At 59.8% G+C, this 19,479-nt stretch overlaps 2 protein-coding genes across 3 annotated transcripts in view; both read right to left on the bottom strand.

The window, feature by feature from the left end:
- Window positions 1-1,152: 1,152 nt before the first annotated feature.
- CASQ1 (calsequestrin 1) lies at window positions 1,153-9,696 on the bottom strand. The gene is made up of 11 exons (XM_032318341.1): window positions 9,149-9,696; window positions 7,408-7,492; window positions 6,544-6,644; window positions 6,203-6,314; window positions 5,814-5,887; window positions 5,396-5,526; window positions 4,436-4,481; window positions 3,974-4,028; window positions 3,646-3,746; window positions 2,771-2,845; window positions 1,153-1,798 (listed from the first exon to the last, which is right to left on the bottom strand). Exons 1-11 carry the CDS (start codon window positions 9,419-9,421, stop codon window positions 1,649-1,651), a joined length of 1,203 nt encoding a protein of 400 aa, XP_032174232.1. The 5' UTR covers window positions 9,422-9,696; the 3' UTR covers window positions 1,153-1,648.
- Window positions 9,697-12,922: 3,226 nt separating this feature from the next.
- Window positions 12,923-19,479, bottom strand: part of ATP1A4 (ATPase Na+/K+ transporting subunit alpha 4) — a 29,598-nt gene continuing 23,041 nt past the window's right edge. For both annotated transcript variants that reach the window (XM_032318338.1, XM_032318339.1), the window contains 4 exons: window positions 16,853-16,983; window positions 16,638-16,739; window positions 13,385-13,476; window positions 12,923-13,216 (listed from right to left, as the gene is read on the bottom strand). In XM_032318338.1, coding sequence (XP_032174229.1) covers window positions 13,188-13,216; window positions 13,385-13,476; window positions 16,638-16,739; window positions 16,853-16,983 — 354 coding nt within the window. In that variant the 3' untranslated portion in view covers window positions 12,923-13,187. The remainder of the gene's footprint in view (window positions 13,217-13,384; window positions 13,477-16,637; window positions 16,740-16,852; window positions 16,984-19,479) is intronic.

The following is a 19,479-nucleotide window of genomic DNA, read 5'->3' on the forward strand; positions in this document are numbered from 1 at the left end:
ACCCCGGCCTGGGCGGTGCTGGTGTAGGTCCTTCTTGCCAGGAGCCTTGGCAGCCCGGGTCTGGGGTGGGGATGGGGAGCCCTGGAACGCAGAGCTCTGTGTCTCCTCTTCATCCCACGGCCACTGCGCAGGGCCACGCTCTCCCAACCTCTGAAGGGCTCCGACTGTGAGCGCCGCCCCCCACCTGCCGTCTCCGTCCTCCCCTCCCTCTGTCCATCCGGCTCATCACTGCCACCTTTGTGTCCTTCCTCGCAGCCCCCGGGTTTAAAGTCGAACTTCTTTGCATCCCGTGACGTCTCCCCCTTCTCATGGCCGCCCCGTGAGGTTCTCTGCTTTCCCCTCCCGTCTCTTCCGCACCCCCCGTGGGACACCCACATGCTGCCCATGCTTTTGGTGCTCTCCACTGACAGGAATGTCCCTTCCCTGTCTCCTTCGCCCTGTCAAACCCCATGGTTCACTGAAGGCCTAGAAGGTGCTCCTTCCCGAAGCCGTCAGAGCCCGCTGGGGCCTCTCTGTCCCGACCCTGCGTGTTCCTTCATTCCTTCTGTCAACAGACATTTGCTGGCAGCTCGCCTCTTGTGTGCCAGGCCCTGGGGGGGCACAGAGGAGAAGCCTGGCCTCCTGCCTTCGAGCACCCCCGCCCCCACCCCGCAGTCTGGTGGAGAAGAGGGACCTGTCCGGGGAGGGTGAGGGAGCACTGGACTGGAGGCGGAGAGAGTGGCCCGTGAGCCCGGAGGAGGGAACCGCAGCCGCTGCCTCTGAGAAGGCCTCCCCGAGAAGAGTTGTTTGGGTTCAGTCCTGCAGGTTCCAAGAAGAGCTGCAGGGAGGGTGCTATCAAGCAGCACATAATCACTTAATTACGTCCTGCTTTGTGCTCGGCTTCAGTTGTTGGGCTGCTCGTCTTGACTTCCCAGTGAGGCTCATCAGCTCGAGAGCAGGGACAGGCCCAGCACTCCGCGTTCTCCCAGAGCCTCCCAGTGGTGCTGGACAAACACCACGTGTGAGGGGGAAGCTTGTGCACTGGTGGCAGATAAACAGTCCTCTGTCCTCTGGGATGACCGCCTAGAGGGAGCGCCCCCATCCTGGTGCCCTAACGAGGCCCACACCCCCAAGCCCCCGTCCTGGGGCTGCCTCTCCCCAGCAGACACTTGCTCATGCTGCCCCAGATCCTTTATTGAGGGCTCCCGATATCTGACCCAAATGCATTAACAAGAGATGGCCGAGAGCCGCAGACACAGGGCCCGCCCTTCCTCCTGGCCAGGGATCAGGCCGCCAGAAGGATGGAGGATTTGAAAGTGTGGGGAAGATCGTGCACAGGTGGAGGGAACCAAGAAGAGAATCAGAGGGAAGAGTATAGGGAATGGTGAGTCAGAGCAGAGGGAAATGGGGAAGGAAACGCATCATGGAGGGAACGGATCGTAGGAACAGGACCGCCAAGGGACAGGAGATGGCCGGCAGAGGTGGCTGGGCTGGCGCGTGGGGACGAGCAGGTCCTGGCCTCGTGGGGCAAAGGTCGGGGTCTCAGCACTCAGCATCGGGCCTCCCTACCGCAGAGGATGGCCCAGTGTCCCCAGAGGAGCCCAGGGACGGACGGGGTTGGGAGGGAGCCCAGGGAGAGGGGCCGGGCTGGAGAACGAGGCCACAGCCGCTAGTCATCGTCATCGTCGTCGTCATCGTCATCGTCGTCATCGTCCTCCGTGTTGATCTCGCCCTCCAGCACGTCTTCCAGCCAGTCCTCCAGCTCCTCCGCGGACGGCAGGTCCTCCTCGTCATCCATCTCCAGCCACACGCTGTCCGCCTAGGGTGAGGCACAGACAGGGGACCGGAGCTAAGCCCGACTCGGGTCTGCAGACCTGTCCTCCCCGTCACGGGGCCCCCTCCATGCTTCCCTGCATCCTCTGTCCCTCCCCTTCACCTGTCACCGGCCAGGGACGCTGTGCAGGTGAAGGTCTAGGTGGGAGGGGGGGCGGGGTGGGGGACAGGGATGGCTGGGTTGGCCTCTGATGGGGAACCGCTGGCGGCCAGAGAGCCAGGCCAGCCACCCTTCAGCTTTTCATAACCTGCTTTTCCAGCCCTGTTTGCAGAAGCCTCTAGTCTCACAAGCTATAAAAAAGGATTTGCCTTTTCCAGAACCTGATACGCATTTTCCTACTTTTGACCTTTCACACTAACTTTCCCGTCGGTTTGGAAAGACTCATCATCAACCCCGCGGGCGTCCGTCCGTGGTCAGGGCCACTCCTTCGAAACCCTGCTCTCCGATTCTCTCCGGCAGAAGCTGCTTTGATTTCTGGGGCTTCCTAGCATTTTATGACTCTCTTTGGAATCGAGTTTATAAGATCTGGCTGTGTTGTTAACAAAATACCCGCCCCCCTGGTCACAGGGCGAAGGGGACCATCGCAAAGACTGGCTTACTCCGTTTGCCAGAACAGACTTGCAGAGGCCACCTGCTGAGTGTGAATGAGCTTTCTGCCCTCCCAGAGCTCAGCGGCTACCCGAGAGGCGGGCATAATGCAGAGCTAGGGGAAGCGAAGTCCAGTTAGCAATGCGACATGGACTCTGGGGGTGCCGATGGGGGGTCCTGACTCCAAAAGGGCGATCTGGAGAGGATGGTGGGCCAGGCCAGGAAGGAGGAGCGCAGGGCGCTGTGTACTCAGACCCCGAGTCTCCGGGCATGTCTGATGTCTGGGGGGCGGTCGGCGGAGCAGGGAGAGCCGGACGGGCTGGGAAGCAGAGCTGGGGGGCAAGCGGGGCGGGTGGGAAGGAAACTCACATCGGTGACGTTGACCACGCCTATCTGCGGCGCTGACAGGTCGATGTCAAATGTCTTCTCCCAGTAGGGCACCAGCTGTGGAGAGACCACATACGGTAACGAAGCGGCGTCTGGAAACACGTGTGTCTAGCATGGGGAGTGTAGAGGGTCAGCCTGGGGACAGGGGAAGGTCACTATGAACTCACGCTGGAGGATGGGGGACGGATCCCCTGTGGGGCCTGAAGGGAAGGTGTATGCGGGAGCAGTTGCGGGTAAAAATCCCAAAGGGAAACTATCTGGAGGGGTCAGCTGAAGACACTGGCCCAGACTTTCCCAGGAAAACTGGGAAAAGTCCTGGCTCTGCTACCGCCTGATCTTGCGACTTTGGGCAAGTCACTTCTCAGGGACCCTCGGGCTCTGCATCTCTAAACTGAGGCCGTTGTCCCCAGTAATTGCCAATGTTCCTAACATATCTGTTCATTCTGCTGCTCCTTCAATGATGAGTTCCAGTGTTGGGGATCCAGCTGGGAACGGAGCTGTCCCCTGAGGCACGGACTCTCCCCACTTCCAGTCCGTGACGGTGTAGAACCATCTGCAGGGTTCATGGGCCCACTTGCCCCCCAACACTCTTTTTGTAGAACGGGTCAGCCCCGGGCACATGAGCTCCCTGCCGCGTCTCTGCTCTGGGCATTGCGTGTGCGATATTCCATGTGATTTACTTCCCATCCTGTCTCCCCTTCTCGGGGTGACTTCGGTGCCTGCCCACGGTGCCCTTGAGCACGGGCCGTAACCCCCCAATGTCCTCAGGCCGGAAGTCGGGGACAGAACCCTGACAGCAGGTCCTCTCAGGAAGGGTGACGGCGTCAGGTCCTGCCTGGGGAGAGCTGACCTCTTACCAGGGGGAAGTCGTCAGGGTCGATCCAGATGATGCTGAGGTCGGGGTTTTCAGTGTTATCTTGGGCCACAGACTTGAGCGTCTCCAAGAACTCGTAGCCATCTAGAAGGGAACACGAGTCAGAGAGTAGGAAGCGGTAGGGGGACTGGGAGGCAAGGGAGGTGGGGCAGCAGTGTCGGGGTGCTCCCCTCCTCCCACCGCTGCTGCCTCACCCCGGGGCCCCTGCACTCCCAGGAGGGCCTCCCACTGAAGCCCGAGCTCTCACATCTCCCAAGCACCCCTGTGTCCCTCAACCACCCCCGCCCCCGCAACCAGCGTCCGTCCCTCACCAGGATCGGCTTCCTCCGCAAAGGCCACAATGTGGATTCCGTCCATGTCGTCCTCCTGTTGGGGACAGCGCGGCTTAGCTATGCTTCTTGAAGTTTGAGAGCCACGCGCATGCTGCCTCCTCCAGGAGCCTGAATTTCATGGAACCCCAGCTCCTGGATTAGGTAGGCTCTTGTGGCGGCGGCCCCGGGGACGTGGACGGCTCGCCTCCCCTCCGGGGCCCCCGCGTCCCCTCTGGCCAACTCTGCAGCCCCAGACCTCCTTCCCTGTCATCTGTGTCAGGGTCTGTGTGTCTCCGAATTCCTGGCACGTTCTTAAGAGCAACAGCCTCCAAACTCTGCTGGTGTTTGGTCTTTCCCGCGAGCCAGACACAGAGCGCAGTGGGGCGGGAACTTTCCGGGACTTCCGTCCTCAGCCACCCACACCCCCCTGGGGACCTGGCCCCGTCTGGGGGAGACACTCACCCACGTCTCATACATACTCTCAGGCTTCAGCTTCCTCAGGGTGGACCTAGAAGAGACGGTCACGACTCAGCAGGGGAGAAGGATGCCCCGCAAGAGGGTTTTGGGTCAAGCCTAGGGCACAGACAGCTTGTAGGCCAGAGCAAAGCCATCTGGCAGTGTCTAAGCTCCGGGCGGCAGGCCCGGGTCACCGCCTGGTTAAAGCAGGTGGGAAGGCAGCGGGGGGGCCCATGGCCTGGAAGAGACTCTTTGGGAAAAAGGTAAGAACGGGGTCTCTGGGCATTCCCTCCTTCATACAGCACAGCGAGAGTCTGAGATGTTCTGGGCACTGTGTGAGGCGCCCTGGAGGCGTTGTGACGGCCCTCCCCGACAAAAGGGACCGTGACCTAGCGGGAGAGGGTGAGGGCAGTGGCATCTCCACGGACGTGAGGGGACGCTCCAGCTGTGGGGTGCGGCGAAGGAAGAAAGTCACCGTGTGGAAGTGAGGGCAGGGTCCCAGCCTCAGGCTGGAGAATTTTCTGTTGTGGGGCGCAGGCCGGTGTACCCTGGAGGGTTAGCAGCGTCCCTGCTTCTCCCCACCAGACAGCGGTAGCTCTCTCCTCCATCCAAAATGCCGGTGCCCCCTGGAGGGTGAGAGCCTCCCCCACCTGGCCCACCCCTCCACCAGGTCGCCCTGGTCGAGAAACAGTGGTGCCCAGATCCAGGTCAGGATCCCGTTCTGACACTTCCTACCGGTGGGGCCAGGGTTCCTGAGCTTGTTGGGAGGATTAAAAACAATAGTAGAGTTGGAAGGCCCCTGGCTGAACCTGGTCTGTGCGCGAGTGAGCGGCCGCCATGCCCAGGACGGCATTCACTCGCAGCCAGACCAGCTTCTTGGCCGGCGGGGACCCCCGGCTCCTCTTGCGCAGGGGCGTTGGGGCCCTAGGTGGTGCCACCCGGGTCAGGGGCGGCCCTGGTGCCCACCTCCTGTGCTCCTCCACGAAGCTGACAATCTCCTCTTTGCTGTTGGGCTTGTCTGGGATGGTCACAGGCTCTTCCATGAAGGCCTCATAGAAATCGATCTCATTCAGCTTCAAGGTCAGCTTCTTTGCCACCTGGCGGGGGAGGTGGGGGGGATGGGCATCATGGGGAGCAGATCTTAGGACAGAGGTCAGACGACCTGGGCCCGTGTTGCTGCCACTGGGACAATGGACAAGGTCTCTGGGCTTTGGTTGAACCCTAGAGGAGTGGGTTAAAGGGTCTAAAATCTTTGGGGCAAGAGAGAGAGGCCCGAGGTGGGGATGGGGGTGTCATGTGTGACCAGGTCCCCCCACAGATTCTGGGAGAGAGGTCTGGAGGGCAGCTGCAGGGAGGGGCCTCCGTATGGCCACAGGAAGAAGACCTTGCTGTCGAAGGTGGCGAAGAAAGGGATGTAGGGGTGAAACTCTTCCGCTGCGTCCTCGAAGGCCTTGTAATCTGAAGGAGTAAGACAGAGTCAGTCTCTGGGGGAGCCAGGGCCACTCTGTTTCTCCCCAAGTCTCCTTTGGCCGGAGGGATTCCTTTTGAGACCCCCCGCCAGTCCTCTAAGAGCAGAAAGACTTCAGTGGGGGACGTTGGGGGGCTGGGGGTCCCTGTCTGGGAGCCCCAAGTGCAGGGAGGTCAGAGCCGTGAGGGAGCTGACCACGCCAGGGGGTTAGCTGCAGAGACGTGGGGACAGTGGGTGGAGTGGGGTTTACGGAGATGGGTAAAATGGGGGTCCACAGAGGTACAGGGGCTCTGGGGGTTACGCACGCTCAGAATCTTTGTTCTTGAAGTAGCCAATGAGTTTGATCTCGTCCTCAATGTTCTCAAACGCCTGCAGCTCGCGATCGCCCTCGATCAGTTCCACGGGGTCCTCTAGGACCTGGAGGAGGGCGAGGGGTCTCCTCACTGGAAGGAGCCAGCCGGGGAGGGGAGGGATGAGGGACGCAGGGGTGGGAGGGAGGGGCTGTCTCTTGCCTGGTGAGTGTGTGTGCCCGCGTGTGTGAGTGTGTGCGGGCGTGTGAGCGCGTGTGTGCGTGCGCGAGGCTGGGCTTGGTTGGGGATGGGTGTGAAGTCTTAAAGCAAGGCCCCGGGGCCCGGGAGAGCCTCACATCGAGGAGAAACTCCACCAGGGTGTCCGCGGAGAGCTCGCCGTCGTACTCGATCACTTCATCTCCCTTGAACACGTAGATGCTGTCCTCTTCCGTGAGTCCTAGGGCGCCCGCCGGAGGTGAGCCGGGCGGCCAGGCGGCCCCCAGGTCCAGGGCCCGTCCCCGCACCCCTGGAGTCCTCCACCTCTCCGTCCCCCCACCCCGCTCACCTCACGTCAGGCCCCTACGGCCTGGGCACTGGGCCTGTGCGTCTAGCCCAGGCAGCGGGCAGGCCCCGGGGCTCTCCAGAAGGTGGGCTCAGCGGGGGTGTCGGGGGGGACATGGGGAGGCGTGGACTCTAGCAAGATGTCTGCCTTCCTCTGCTCGCCATAACTAGAGACAGGTTTTCCTTTACCTCCTCCGAGGACTCCCGTCGCTCCCTGCCGGTCCGGCCCTGTAACCCACTGCTATGACTGACCAGATGACCTGGTTACTGACCGCCAGCCCCAGGCATCTCCGGGGTCCAGTTCAGGCCTCTGCTGCTCCCTGGTGGCCGGTGCTGGGACCCCCCCCCCCTCCCGCAGGCCCTGGACCCAGAGGCCTCTCCAGCCGGCCTGCGTTCTGCCCCTTTCCTCCAGCACTCAGCCGTGGTGTGTAGGTTAGGATGAGGGAGGCCGCCCCTGACTCTTTCTGGGATTTGATCATGGGTCTCTACGAGGAGTGGAGGAGGTGCCAGGACGCCCGCCATACCCCCCCCCCCCACCACCGGTGTCAATCTTTTCTTCCCACTGCCAGATCAGATGCGGTGGGGCCCACGCAAACCCCTGGCCTGGGCCTCCCCCATCCCACACGTGCACACACAGGGCCTCCCCACCCCCTCCTTACCTAACTTCTTGGCTACAGCTGCATCCTTCTCCGAGTCTACCAGCCCAAAGCCAACACCCTTGTCTTCGAGGACTTGGGCCGCTAACTGGAGGGAACACAGGGACGGAGTCAGCTCTGGGGCTCCTAGTCACCCTGTACCCATCCCACGCTTCCCAGAGCGGTCTCTGGGGACATGGGGAAGAGAAGAGTTGCCCTTGGCACGGCGCAGGGCTCCAGGGAACCTCCATTTCCCCGCGAGCCTGCCCCTGGGCTGTGGTTCCGTTTCGGCCCCTGGACACGGCTGCTCGTGGGCATGGAGCTTCCGACGTTGCTCTGCAAGGCGGGTGCAGGACAATTCCATGCTCCCGGGGATGCTGGGGAGTCTGACTTCAGAGCAGCTTAGGCCCTTCCTGCTTTGGGGCTGAGCCCTGCCCACCCTCATCGTTAAAGGCCAGGCTCAGTGTGGGGTGACATTACAAGTCCTCAAGGTTCTTCTGAGGGACCCCCACTGGGGAGCATTTTGGAGGGCAGGGGTGTGTGGGGGTGGGCAGTCACGTCACCGAAGAGTGGCCGAAGCCAGAGAGATGAGAGTAGAGGTCACCGTGGCCACCACTTGTCACCTTCAGAGGCAGAGACTCTAGCAGGCATGAGAGGGGACACAGGTAGAGCTGTCCGCACTGAGGCCAAACTCACCCTACGTGTCCCAGCCCTTCCTTACTCAGGCTGTGGACAGTCACTCCCCTAGGTCCCTGCCCGCTCCAGCCTCCCCGCTGGACTCAGCCCTGGCTCGCTCTGCCACTCTCCCTCTTAAGCGATGCTGGGCGCCCGGATTCTCCGGAAGACAGGGAGGCTGTTGGCAGGCGAATGGGCAGAGATGCTGAGCACTCGGGATAAAAATACTCGGCGCATTCATCAGACGGCAGGTCCCGGCACCCACAGGAGCACACAGAAACGAGAGCTTGTGGTCCCTCTCTCGGGCAGGCTGGAGCCTTGCCGTCCTGCCGGGCTGGAGAAGGGGCTCCAGAAGCTTGGACCAGAACACGAATGCATCCTAGCTGCTAGAGAGTGTGTGGGACTGTGTCTCCCAGGCATCCCCCAGAACAGGCCTTTTCTCTTGTTGTAAGTCTGCTCTGCTCCGGGGCGAGGAGAGCCTTCCCACAGAGAGAAGCTGGGGAAGGCATTCTGAAGCCTCCTCCAATGGCAAGCGTTTTCCCATCAGGGCATCTGGCCTGACCCAGTAGGGGCAGATGGAGAATTAGGGAGAGAGGGACTGAGGCCAGTGGGAGCCATGGTGGGCTCAGTTAAACCTTGGGCTGGAGAAAGTGATGCCATGCAAATGAAGAGGTAGGTAGCCTTGAAAATGCATTCCATTTGGATGGGCTCGGGGTGCAGGCCCCACAGTGCGCAGACAGGGGGCATGTACTGGCCAGGAGAGTGGATTGGGGCTGCTGTACAGCTCCAACCCCCTGCTCCGAAGCACGTCCCTTTTCTTTCTTGTGCTCCCCTTCCAAGAACACCTCAGTCCTGGCCTAACGGAGCACCAGCAGCGTCGGGCGGCTTGGAGGAGGGGTCTCCCTGCAGCCCCTGGCTCCTAAGCGTGCCTAACCGTGGTGCGACTTTGGGTTCCAAGCCACTTTCTCGTGGGGCCAAGGCCACATGCCACGAGTCTGGTGGCATGTTGCCCCTTGCCCCCCGAGAGTCCCCCTCCAAGTCTGCATGTGGCCAGGCTGGGGGTGGCCGGGAGAGGCCCCACCCCACTCACCTCCAGGATCAGCTCTTCCATCTCGAACTGTCTTTGGGAGGCCTTGTCGTCCTCAGGGGGCTCATGGTAGAGCAGCGCCAGCACCTCATACTTCTTGAACACGTTCTTGTAGTTCTTCGCGTTGACATTGACCACACGGTCCACGCCATCGTACTGAGGGAATTCCAGCCCGTCCTCCCCCTGTACCCCCAATCTGGGTGTCCCTAGCATCAACAGGAACAGCAGTGCAGGCCGTAGCCTGGGCCCAGCACTGGCCCCAGCACTGGCCCCCATCCTGGCGGCAGGTGCGCGTGGAGGGAGCAGGGTCAGGGTCAGCTGGCCGGGTCCTGAAGAGGGAGCTGGGGTAGGGCGGGGCGTGGGTCCTGAACCCTGAGTGAGGGGCTCACAGAAGGGGTGGGGTGGGGAATGGCCCAGAGCAGGGGACAGAGGACCCTGCTGGGTTCTGGACACACTGAGGACAGAGCCAAGAGTGACAGGGTCAGGAGGCGGGATAGGCTCAGGGGGCGGGGAGGGAACCGGAGCTGTCCCTGAACTTGGCACCAGGAGGCCCCCACCTGGCTCCGTCTAAATATGTCTCTGTCTCTGGGGTTGGCAGGAGAGAAGATAACCTTCTGAGGCCAGGACAGCTCCAGGAGGGCCGGGACCCTCCCTCCTCCTCCACCGCGCCCCCAGGCTCCTGGAGCCCCTCCCCCGCTGCCGTCCGCCTCGGGCAGGGTTCCTTAGCGCGGTCCCCACTGCCCGCTGAAGCTCATCGCCATATTAAGAAAGGAAAAAGGCTGAGCTAAAAATAGGACCAGATGAGTCGGAGGTAAATGAGCTGGGCTGGGGGAGGGGAGGCGTGGGGTCATTAGGGAGAGTCCAGGGAGGGTAAGGGTACTCAGACCGAGAGAGACGGGGGGTGGACGGGACCTGTTCTGGGTCAGAGATTAAATTCATACGACTGGACAAAGGGGCACAAATGCCAGATTGCTTCTTGTCCTAAAACCTGGGACTGTGTCCTCGATTCTGCGGCCGAGAGGTTGGTACGAAGCGCCTGGGCCGCAGAAAGAGGCCCTGCGCTTCCCTTTCAAGAGCCAGGACCGAGGATGAGGTCATTCTCTGAATAAAAGATAGAGCCTCGGCGGCCGGCGAGAAGGGCCGCCTGGCCCGGCCCCAGCCGCTTTCCTGTCTGGACGCAGGGGCAGGACGGGGCGTGGGGCCAGGAGCGCTGGCCCGCGTCCACCCTGCAGAAATGCGATTTGGGGTTCCTCCCCACAGGGCCGAGCCGAGAAGGGGAAAGTCCTGAGTGCTGCCTCGCGCCCTCGTGCTCAGCACAGCCTCGGATCAAAGGGGACTCCGTTCTCTAGGGCACAGCGGGGAGGGATGGCTCCCGGCTGGGCCGTCGGAGGAGGGAGAGTTGGTGAGCACGTTCTGACAAACATTCTGACAAAGAGGATCAGGCGCAAAGGCCCGGGGTGGGGGTGGAGGGTTGGGGTTGGGGGGCTGGTGGGGGAGACGTTAACTCCTGGAAAACCTGAAGACGGTTCCCTGCACCAGAGCCCTGGGTTGAAGCGTTCTGTGCACTTGAGAGCCCGGGGGCGTGGGGGGAGGGGCTCTAACTTCCTGCGCCCCATCCTGGGGGTGAGGGCTGGGGACGAGTTTGGCTCTGGGTACCTAGGAAGGAAGGATCCTTTTCATGGCCCTCCAGGGCTCCTCAAGGCACAGGTAAAGTGAGGCACAAGGGAGCCCAGGGGAGAGGCTAGATCAAAGCCCTCCGCCCCCACCCTGAGCAATCTCTGGTTTTGGAGAGGGAGGGTTTATTTTGCACCTGGGCAGGGACATGAAGTTGTGTTAGAAGAACAGCGTTCCCCCTCCTGTGGGGTGGGCCTTGCACCACAAGCAAAGTAAGCGGGTAAGGCCACGGGAAATCTCAAGAATGCGGCAGGGGGGTGTCCAAGAGAGACAGCTGCCCCTGGCGGGGGAGAGGCCCGAGCTAACCTGAGCTGGGCCCATTTGAACTTAAGAGGCCTCGGAACCCATCTCCTGGCCTCACAGGAAAGCCACTGAGCTGCCCACAGCAGCAAGCCACGGCCACGGCCAGACGGCCAGACAGAGGCCGGCCAGAGGCAGTTTCTGACTTCAGCTGCACTCTGGGGGAGGGGCAGACGCTGGAACACTGGACCTGCCCCTCAGCAGCCCCAAGGGTGTGAGATGGGGCTAAAAGGTGACCTGGGCCCCCCACTCCCACCCAGTCCATCCCAGCAGCGGCACGCTCCCCTCCTGCTTCCCACCCCACACCCCTGCTGCTTGGCTCCCCACTTTCTACTCTGTCCCTTCCCTCTGGGCCCCCGTCTTCAGGCCCTTGGACTTAATAGGCCTCGGCATCGGGTATCAAATGACCCAGAGTTGGGGCCTCTGTATTTTTAACCCACCAGACGCCCGAAGCTCCTGCCACTGAAACCCGAGTTGCTGGCCCCTCGGCGCTCCCCACCCCCGCTCACTCCCCACGCCCTGGCCCCTCCATCTTCCAGGCCTGGTGCAGCAGCCAGGGAAGGACCCCAGACGAATAGAGCCCTGTCCCTAGGGGACCTGCTGCGGGAGGAGGGCGGCGACAGGTGGCAGACACCTCGGCGGGAGCCTGGTGCAGGGGCTGCACCGCGGGCTCCGCCTTACAGCCGCCTTCTCTGCCACTCAGCCTCCAGACCCTCCTGGGACCTTTCCTCCTCCCGACCCTGTTGTTCTGGTTCCACCGCAGCCCTCATGGGGAGTTTGGGCTCTAAGTCATTTCGGGTGTAAGTGCTGGGATCAGACAGACCTTGGGGGACTCATCAGGGAAGCAGGGTGGGTGCTCTACGTGCTGTGTGAGTCACTGGACAGTGTGCTTCAGGCGCTCGTCGCACCGGGCTGTCCCTTAACGCACACGCTTTGTTTTTGGTGACAGTCGACGACCACGTTGACCACATCGGCAGGTTTCCGTCGCATCTCTCTGCCTTGCATGCTTTGCGCTCAGCTCCCAGAGAGGTGGGACCATCACGACCTCCAGGGCAAAGTGGACCCCTGGACCGGCTCACAAAGCAACAGCCATTACAGGGGAGAAGAGGAAGGGGAAGCCACCTCTGAGGGTGCGAGGGGGTGTAGCGGGGTGGGGGTGGGGGTGGGGCAAGGGCCCAGGGCTTCTCCTCTTCCTCCCCAGACACAGCCAGGAGCCTGGGCCCCTCTTCTCAGGCTCCGGAGACCAGACCTTTGGGAATGTCCGTCCCCCTGGGCAGAGCCAGGGGTGAAGGGGCAGGGCGCTTCACCCAAAGTCAAGGCTACAGGATCCAGAATGATGGGATGGGGTCGAGGTGCCGGAGGGCAGGGACCAGCGTCCCAGCCCCAGAGGAAGGCTGTGTCCCACCTTCGCCACTCACCGTGGGACGCTTCCCAAGTCCGGTCGGACCTCAGGTTCTTCATGGACGACCTAAGGTCTTTCCTAGCACCACGTTCCGTGATGAGTCCACGCGCCACTCTGGGCTGGGGTGCTGCAGTCCCCTCTTGAGTCGGGGGCTCTGCTGCATCTCTCACCTCACCTGTGCCTCTGACCCTGCTCCACTGTCCTGTCCTCGCTTTCCCTCGGCTCTTTGGGTTTTAAGTCGGGGGTCAGCCCTCAAGGGGCAGCGATGCTTGATTCCGACCCCCTCCCAACCCCAACTCCGTCCCTGAAAGGCCGCCCTGCCCGGCTCCCGTGGAGACCTCGGAGACACCGTCACAGTAGTCCCCGCTTTGCAGAAACCAGACGGACACATCCAGCCAGGTGAGGGCCACTGCAAACATTTACTGTCTACACTGGCTACTGATTGAGCAGGATAGCGCCTCTCCCACCGGACACAGGCTGAGCGGGCCCTCCACTTCCCCAGGGCCCTCAGTCCAGCCCCAGGACTGCCTGTCTCTCTCCTCCGGGTAATCCATCCCGGCATCTCTGCCCTGACTCATGCTCTCTCAGATGCGCCCGACTCATAACCCCAGCCCCCCACCCAGCCCGGGGACGCCCCCCGCACGGGAGGCTCTTCTTCTGCTGAGTTCAGTAGTAGGTCTCTCTCTCCAGCCACCCTGTGGATGAGAGGAGACCACAGTGAACTGGGGAAGGGGGAGGGGAGCCCGCTCAGGAGGGAGGAAAAGGGGCGGGGAGGGAGGGGCCCGGCCCCCTGGGAACAAGGTGGGGAGGGGAGAGCTGGTCGGAGGCTGGAGACGCCTTGGAGCAGGGAGCGGGGCCCTCACCGCCAGGATGACAGCGGATGGTGAGTTTTCTAATTTCATCATAGATAAAGATGAGAAGGCTGTAGGGAGTGGCGCAGAGCCACCAGGGTAGCCTGTGGGGGACAAGTGTTGGTCAGCAGGGCGGGATCGAAGGGCCAGAGGAGGGCAGGTGCGGAGGGCAGGTGCAGAGAACAGCGCCCAGAACCGAGTGTCTCATCACCGGCTGGAGGGCTGAGCCCCAGCCCTGGGGAGGTCAGAGCCCGGTGGGGGAGGGGGGAGGTGGGAACCCAAGAAGCCAGTGACAACAGAAGGCAACAAACTCCCCGTTAGAGGTTCCCGCAGTGCTCCTGGCTTCTGCAGTCGCTCACGGAGATCCCTGTTGCCTTACCGGTCTTCTGGGCCTTGTGCCCCCAAAGGGGCGGGTGGTCTGAGCAGGAGGGGTCTCCCCGGGACTACCCCTGGGCGGATATTTCCCCGAGGAATGGATACACTTGTCCATGTTGCGAACATGGGGAAAGTTTTTCTTCCGGAATCTCTTCTGTCCTTAGAGGCTAGGGAGACTCTGGGGAAGGGTCAAATCACAGCCACGTTTGTTCCCTTGGGTGACAGGGAGGTGGCCTAGCCCAGTGGCATCACTCCGAGCCGCGAGGCTCACTGTTTTCCAGTAGCTGCATTAAAATAAGTAAAAAGAAACGGGGGCAGTTCATTCTAATACTAGGTTTTTATTTAACCCAATATATCCAAAGTATCATCGTGTGCACAGGGAACCGAAGGAAACATTATGAAAGAGGTAGTTTACAAGCTTCTTTTCCCCTAAGTCCTTGGGGTCTGGGGAGTATTACACGCTGAGGGCGTGTCGCACGTCAGACACTGGGTTTTCCAAGGGTCAAGAAAATGCAGTCCAGCCCAGACAGGAAAGTTGTGCTCAGTGGGACAGTCCCTGAGAGCCTACATCTACATTAACTAGAGAAGATTACGAGGTTTGGTTCTCAGTCTCACTAACCATATTGCAAGAGCTCAGTAGCGACGGACTGAGGGTGTTGTGGGAAAGAAGGCAAAAGAAAAATGAAATTTCCGTACTGCCTCCAGCCCGCTGACGAGTCCTTGAACCAGGCCGAGTGACGTGCCTCCTGGGATTCAGCTGCCTTGGTGCTCCTACCTTGCTAAGGGCCAAAGGCAATCTTAGCCCGACTCCCAGGACCCTGTAAGTGTACTTTAACATAAAAAAATTCCTCTGGAAACTTCCTTTATTTCTACCCTCTCAAGATACACGTTGGCAGTCATCCGCCAAGGATATGACCCGTTGATATACATCTGAGGAGTCTCAGGACTAAGGTTTTATTGGAGGGTAATAAATGACCTTTGACCTTTTCCTAACAATAGGAAACCGTCCCCTTCCGGGTCCTGGAAACGGTGCCTCCAAAATTCCTTAGAGACTGATGACGCTTCCCTAGCCCCCTCCCAACTTGAAAGTATAGAACCAAGGGTTCCTGGGGGGATCAGTGGTTAAGCATCTGCCTTTGGCTCAGGTCATGATCCCAGGGTCCTGGGATCGAGCCCCACATTGGGCTCCCTGCTCAGCAGGGAGCCTGCTTCTCCCTCTGCCCGTCCCCCTGCTCGCTCTGTCTCTCTCACTATCTCTCTCACTGTGTCAAATATATTATATATATATATATATTTTAAAAATGAAAGTATACAATCAGCCCCAGAGCAGCTCTTTCTGCCCAACGGTCCTGTTCTTGGGTTTTAACAAAACTACCTTTTGGCACCAAAGACATCTCAAGGATTCCTTCTCGGCCATCGACTTTGAACCCTGACGTCTCTCCTGCGTCTTGGCCAGCAGGGGCCTTGGCCAGGGTTCATCCCACATGCACGCACGATTCCACACACACGGCCACAAACTCATTCAACGGCAACAGCCATGTGTCCCTCCGTGTCCGTGTTGGGCGCGAGAGACTAAAACTGATGGCATGGTGATGGCCTTTGATCTCAAGGAGCTCAGGTGGTCCGGGAAGCGAAGATAGAGAAACAGCAGACGTGTCATGTTAGGTGACGTGTGCTGGGGTCAGGGTGAGCACAGAATGTTTGGGAGCCAAGTTAACGCCTCATTGCGTCGACAAGGACTTGAATGTTGACATCGCTAGCAAGAGGAACCAAGCTCATATGAACAAAGCTCCCGCAGTGACCCCTGCCGCCGTGCTGGGTGCCCTGTACACGTTTCTGCACGTAGTTCTCACAACGGTCCGCCCGGCGTGTAGGACGCAGGTACGGCTGAGGCCCAGCCGGGTTACACGCTGTCCTGAATAATACACAGCAGAGTTGAGATGCAAACTTGGGCTTGTCAGTATCTAAGGGCAGCGCCAGTGTCTGGTATTAAGCATTAATTGGGCACCGACAGTATACAAAGCGTTGTGTAAAATGCTGCAAGAGACAAAGGTGAGTGAGGTGTGTGAATTTGTAGCAGATGAGCTGGAAGCAACAGTCTGAGTCAGGAATAGGCTGCCTTTGCAGGTGGGGGTGATGGGGGGCCATGGTGGTTTTGCTTTTTTCCCTATAAACATTTTTTTTTTAAGATTTATTGATTTATTTTAGAGAGGTAGAGAGAGAGAGCGTGCTTGTGCTCATGCAAATGGGGATGGGGGAGGGGTAGAGGGACAGAGAGGGGAAGCAGCCTCCCCACAAGACCCTGAGATCATGACCTGAGCCAAAACCAAGAGTCAGATGTGCAACAGACTGAGCCCCCCAGGAGCCCCTCCTCGTAAGTTTGTTCACAACAAGGATATACTAATGTAAAAAAAAAATACAAAACAAAAACAGAAACATGGGCCCGTTTTGAGGAGAACAAGGTAGCAGACAGTGTGACTTTCTGCTTGCCCACTCACAGACGCACCTTGCCGGTGCTGCCTCCGCACAGCTCAATCAGCCGTGCGTGGATTATTTTTATGTTTACTTCCGCCCCAAGCCATTTGTATCCTTGAACAGCTATGCCGCCCGGCACTGTCAGAAAGACGCCCTTGTGTTGAGTGCCGGCAAGTCTGCTAAATTTCCATGTCTCGCGGGGTGCCATCACTCGGCACGGGCCCCCCCATCCCTCCCTAAATAAGACGCGTTTGTGGGAGCAGACACAGTTCTCCTTACATCACCCAGGGTGGCCCAGTCCATCCCGGCAGCCCCCAGCGGGCGGCTTCCTCTCCCGGGGTCTCCCTGTGCTGGAGACCCCCCGCCCCCTGCCCCCCGCCCCCCCCCGCAAGCCTGTGTCCCTTCCCTCACTCACTTGAGCGGGTACATCCTCAGGGCTGCGTCCATGCCTGGCGTGTAGGACAGAAAAGCAGCCAGGAAGGTCTCCTCCAGGATCCCGAATATTAGGATCTTGTTTCTGGGAAGAAATGGAGAAGGGTGTGCTGGAGAAGAGGAGGGCGAGGTAGGGGAGCGGCATCCCCCTGCAGTGTGTGGGCAGGGGCGGGGAGCGGGCCCGGGCGGGGCGCTCACTTCATGCCCTGTTGGAAGACGGAGTTGCGCCGGGTCTTGCAAATGATGAGGTCGGCCCACTGCACCACCACGATGCTGACGAAGAAGGCCGTGTGGCACGTGAACTCCAGCACCTTCCGCTGCTCGTAGGTCTGGGGGAGGGTGGGCGGAGGAGAGAGGGTGCGTGTCCCAAGGGGTCCGGGGCCGCCTCCCAGGCTCGCTCCCTCCGCACCCCTGCAAGGCCCAGTCAGGTCTCCTCTCACTCTCCGAGTTGCGTTCTGAGTTGTTTCCTTGCTTTCCTGACCCGCCGAGAGCCACTCAAGGGCAAGCACCTGTCTCCTTGACCTGGGTGCTGCCCTCCCATGCTTAGTTCCGGGGCTGCAGCTGGGCGGCTTTGAAGGGTTCAGCAGGTGAAGAGGAGGGGTGGTGAGAGGAAGAAGCAGACCCGAGCGCTGAGGACGGAGCTCCGAAGGGGACGGGGCACGGGGGGCATCGGCCGCAGAGGGGGGGAGGCCGGGGGTCGGGGGGGGTCGGACCGGAGAGGACGCTTGCTCCCCCACGGGGTCTTCCTCGCCTCCGTACGTGACACATAAGGAACCTGTCTAGGGGCAAGAGAAGTAGGCTGGCCGGCCAGCGCCAGAGTAGGACCCGCGGGTCACCGAGGACGTGGGAGCACAGAAAGGCGCATCTCCACTAGACCGGAGAAGAGGCCGTGTTTCAAAGATGAGAGCGGCGTGGTTCTGACTGACCGGTCGACTGAGCACAGAATTTGCGGCCCTGGAGACTGAGGGACGGCAAGATGCCACATACGGAGCCTCGAGAACTGTGCGCGTGGAGGGAGAGATTCTGCCTGAGTGACTGGAACACAGAGGCCGACGTTGATGAGCCCTGTGCTGCGCCAGGAGCCAGTCCCATGGGCCCATCTGTGACGTCCCCGTCACTGCCCCCAGCACGTCAGCCACCCGCACCCCGGCACCCCGCGGGTGGCAGATTTCAGCTCTGACGCCCTGACTCGCCCGCTCCTGTCCTAGGTTCTGGGAATTCAGACATCCGTGCGGATGACCCTTCCAGCACCACGGTCTGCCTCTCCAGGGAGGTGGCCCTCCGCTCCCCACCTGGGCTGCTGGTGCCCATGTCACACCCCAGATCTGTCCTTGCCGAAAGCTGGTTTCTCTGGGATTTCCATTCCAAGCATCCCTCCTCTCTGACCACAGCTTTGACCTCTCCATCCCACCCACTCTGGGATCTCAATTCCAGCACTTCCTGGACTCGGCTCGGACTGGAGTTCCAGGGATCCTATAGGTTACATATTTGGTCATTAGCTGTCTCCCCTCCGAACCCCCGTTCCTAGCTAGAGTATTAACTCTGCCAGAGCAATAACTTGACCATATCTGTTCACTGCCATACCCACCAGTGCCAGAAGAGCATCTGGTACCTAGAAGATGCTTCCTGGATAAGGAAGTGGTGATCAGTGGGATTGAAGGTGAGACGTATTTCGAAGGTAGGGAGCTCTCCCTGGTTCTAGCAGTCTATAGAGTCCTTCCTGGTTGGGGCTGGGCGGATGGCTCCCTATGAGATTATCCGAAGATTATGGCAGGGGAAGAGGCATAGACCCTGCCTTTATGAACTTTCTTCCTCCGGGCAATTGTTCTCAACCCATTCCGCAATACTTCAAGATGTCTTTGATGTAATTTGGTGCTACTTCAAATTAATTTTAATTACCTTTAATTTATTACAAATAAATATATGTTGAGCTGTGTCTTAGCGGCAGGGAGATGTTATCAAGATATTAAACTAACAAAGGCCGGACTTGAGGATCGAGGAGATGCTGACAAGGTAATGACTTTGGGCATCATTAGACCCAGGAGTGATCTTGAAGGCTGAGAACAATTGACCTCTGACGGCCTCATGGGGCTCGGCTAGGGGAAGCCAATTATGTACCAGGAGCGCATTTCCAACAACCAGGATTCTAAGCTACTTTTGAGAAAGCTACGGTTAGCTTGGTTTGGAGCTCATGGAGGAGGAGGAAGGTGCCAGGCAGGAACCAGAGCGGAGCTCCGGCGAAGCCCTTCTAGGGATGCCCCGTGGGACTCGGCGCACGCCGCCAAACCTTTCTAGACTCAGTTGCCTTGTTTACAGAGTGATGATAACAGACTATGTGTCTCCTATAGACTCTGCGTCCTCTGCGGTCCTACGAGTCTAGCAATCATTGGTGTCATGTCGCCCACTGTTTTACAAATCGGGACAGGCATGTTCACAGGTAGGAAAAAAACATACTAAAATTTCTTGGACACATCCTGCTGGCCAGAGGGCTTCTGTTTGAACCTCATTCATCTTGGGTTTTAGGAAAGACTACTACAGAGGCGTCCTTGATGTTGAACAAGTGTAGAGAGGTGAGAAAGGAGATACAAAGCACATCGGTTCTCAGACTTGAAGTCGTGTTATGTGAATGCCCGTGGGAGGAGGGAGCGAAACAGAGAGGGAAGACCCAGCACTCACTTCTGAGGTAATGATGCCGAGAACCTGGAAACACAGAAATCAGCCCCCAAGGTTGACATGATGAGGAAGACCTCCAGGTCCAAGGAAGCCGAAAGACCCAGCAGGGTAGGGACAGGGGACAGACGGCAGGAATGAACAGAAATGAAGTC

Source organism: Mustela erminea, chromosome 17, assembly GCF_009829155.1.
Source record: "Mustela erminea isolate mMusErm1 chromosome 17, mMusErm1.Pri, whole genome shotgun sequence".
Lineage (NCBI taxonomy): Eukaryota > Metazoa > Chordata > Mammalia > Carnivora > Mustelidae > Mustela > Mustela erminea.